Source organism: Olea europaea, unplaced genomic scaffold (genome assembly GCF_002742605.1).
Source record: "Olea europaea var. sylvestris unplaced genomic scaffold, O_europaea_v1 scaffold1756, whole genome shotgun sequence".
Classification (NCBI taxonomy): Eukaryota; Viridiplantae; Streptophyta; class Magnoliopsida; order Lamiales; family Oleaceae; genus Olea; species Olea europaea.
The window spans coordinates 67,689-69,924 of record NW_019235281.1 but is presented as its reverse complement, the minus strand read 5'-3'; the positions used below and the strand labels follow the sequence as shown (position 1 = coordinate 69,924).

The 2,236-nt window shown below is 45.6% G+C and overlaps 1 protein-coding gene across 1 annotated transcript; it reads left to right on the top strand.

The window, feature by feature from the left end:
* LOC111378010 (H/ACA ribonucleoprotein complex subunit 4-like) lies at nucleotides 1-2,066 on the top strand. The gene has a single exon (XM_023001175.1). The coding sequence runs from the start codon at nucleotides 12-14 to the stop codon at nucleotides 1,821-1,823; it is 1,812 nt and encodes a 603-aa protein (XP_022856943.1). The 5' UTR covers nucleotides 1-11; the 3' UTR covers nucleotides 1,824-2,066.
* Nucleotides 2,067-2,236: the final 170 nt, after the last annotated feature.

Here is a 2,236-nt window from a genome sequence, read left to right as displayed (position 1 = left end):
GGTTCACAGCCATGGCTGATGTTCAGGCATCAAGCTCCGACACAAAGAAGAAGAAAACCAAATCCAAAAACTCCGACCCGATAAACCCCACGGCTGATGTAAAGGAGACCACTGATTTCTTGATAAAGCCCCAGAGCTACACTCCCGCCATTGACACTTCCCAGTGGCCGATTCTGCTGAAAAACTATGACAAATTGAATGTACGTACGGGGCACTACACTCCCATCCCCTCCGGTTACTCCCCCTTGAAACGCCCCTTGCCTGAGTATGTTAAATATGGTATTTTGAATCTCGATAAGCCCGCGAACCCGTCTTCCCATGAAGTTGTGGCTTGGATTAAGCGCATTTTACGAGTTGAAAAAACTGGGCATTCGGGGACTTTGGACCCGAAAGTTACTGGGAATTTGATTGTTTGTATCGATCGAGCTACGCGCTTGGTGAAATCCCAGCAGGGTGCTGGGAAAGAGTATGTTTGTATTGCTCGATTGCATTCAAAAGTTCCTGAGGTTGCGAGGGTGGCGAGGGCGCTTGAGACTTTGACGGGGGCGGTTTTTCAGCGTCCCCCACTTATTTCTGCCGTGAAGAGACAGCTTAGGATTAGGACCATTTATGAGAGTAAGTTGCTAGAGTATGATGCTGATAGGCATTTGGTCGTGTTCTGGATCTCATGTGAGGCAGGGACTTATGTGAGGACTCTATGTGTGCATTTGGGGCTTTTGTTGGGTGTAGGAGGGCATATGCAGGAACTGAGGAGAGTGAGGTCGGGGATTTTGGGGGAGAAGGATAACATGGTTACAATGCACGATGTCCTGGATGCGCAGTGGATGTATGATAACTATAGGGATGAGAGTTATTTGAGGAGGGCGATTATGCCATTGGAAGTTGTTTTGACTAGTTATAAGAGGTTAGTGGTGAAGGATTCCGCGGTGAATGCTATATGTTACGGTGCAAAGCTGATGATTCCAGGGTTGTTGAGATTTGAGAATGATGTTGAGGTTGGAGAGGAAGTTGTGTTGATGACTACTAAGGGTGAGGCGATTGCTTTGGGGATTGCAGAGATGACAACTGCGGTGATTGCCACGTGCGACCACGGAACAGTTGCCAGGATCAAGAGGGTGGTAATGGATAGGGATACATATCCCAGGAAATGGGGGTTGGGACCAAGGGCATCAATGAAGAAGAAACTGATTGTAGAGGGGAAGTTGGATAAGCACGGAAAGCCAAATGAGGATACCCCGGCTGAGTGGTTGAGGAATGTTGTCCTGCCTTCTGGAGGTGACTCTATGGTTGCTGGCCTTGCTGCAGCTGCGGAGCCACAGCCAGCTGCTCTGACGAATGTGGTGAGTGCTGTGGACGAGGTTGAGAAGAAGAAGAAAAAAAAGAAACACAAGAACAAGGAGGAGGATGGAGAGGAGGGACGTAAGCGCAAACTAGACGAGGTTGATGGTTGCCCTGTGCCAGATGTTAAGAAATCTAAGGTCTCTTTGGAAGCTGAAGAGACAGTGCAGGCGAAAGAGAAGGTTGAATTGAAGAAGGTAGATGAGGTTGAGACTGTGGAAGTTGAGAAGAAAGAGAAGGAGAAGAAGAAAAAAAATGAGGGTGGCGATGATACTGTTGACGGTAGTGGCAAGAACCCAAAAAAGGATAAGAAAAAGAAGGATAAAACCAATGCTGATTCTGGGTCCTTAGATGAGGAGAAGTCCGAGAAAAAGAAGAAAAAAAAGAAGCACAAGGATGCAGAGAATGGCAACTCATCAGATGCTAATAGAAGTGAAAAGGAGGAGAAGAAAATAAAGAAGCACAAAGACAGAGAACAGGAGTAGGCGTCAGGAGCTGGGACTGGGACTGGGTTCAATCAAGGGATAGGGCAGCTTCTTGTGATTCTACACGCCATTTGCGTCTTAACATTAGATTGCCAACCTTGAGTTTCCATCTGTAATTTTGGTTTAATAATATGGTAGTTTTAGCATGTTTTTTATGTTTATTAAGGTCTTGTACTCCAAAATTTTCAGTGGGTTCATTCTTGAATCTGTCCTTATATAATGCTTAATGGTTTTTACTTGTTCCATCTGGATATTTGGGAACTTTCTCTATCAGGTGGTGCTGTAATTGGTGACTGTGGAGAGAAGTTCTTACTTACAGAACTCTTGGTGGGGAAATACCATATAGATAGTGTTTCTAGGATTTCAGCAACTTGTTTCTAGCACTGGATTTCATAGACTGCGCATCGAATTCA

Coding starts and splice junctions, on each gene's coding strand:
- LOC111378010 (XM_023001175.1), top strand. CDS start 12: ATGGCTGATGTTCAGGCATCAAGCTCCGACACAAAGAAGAAGAAAACC.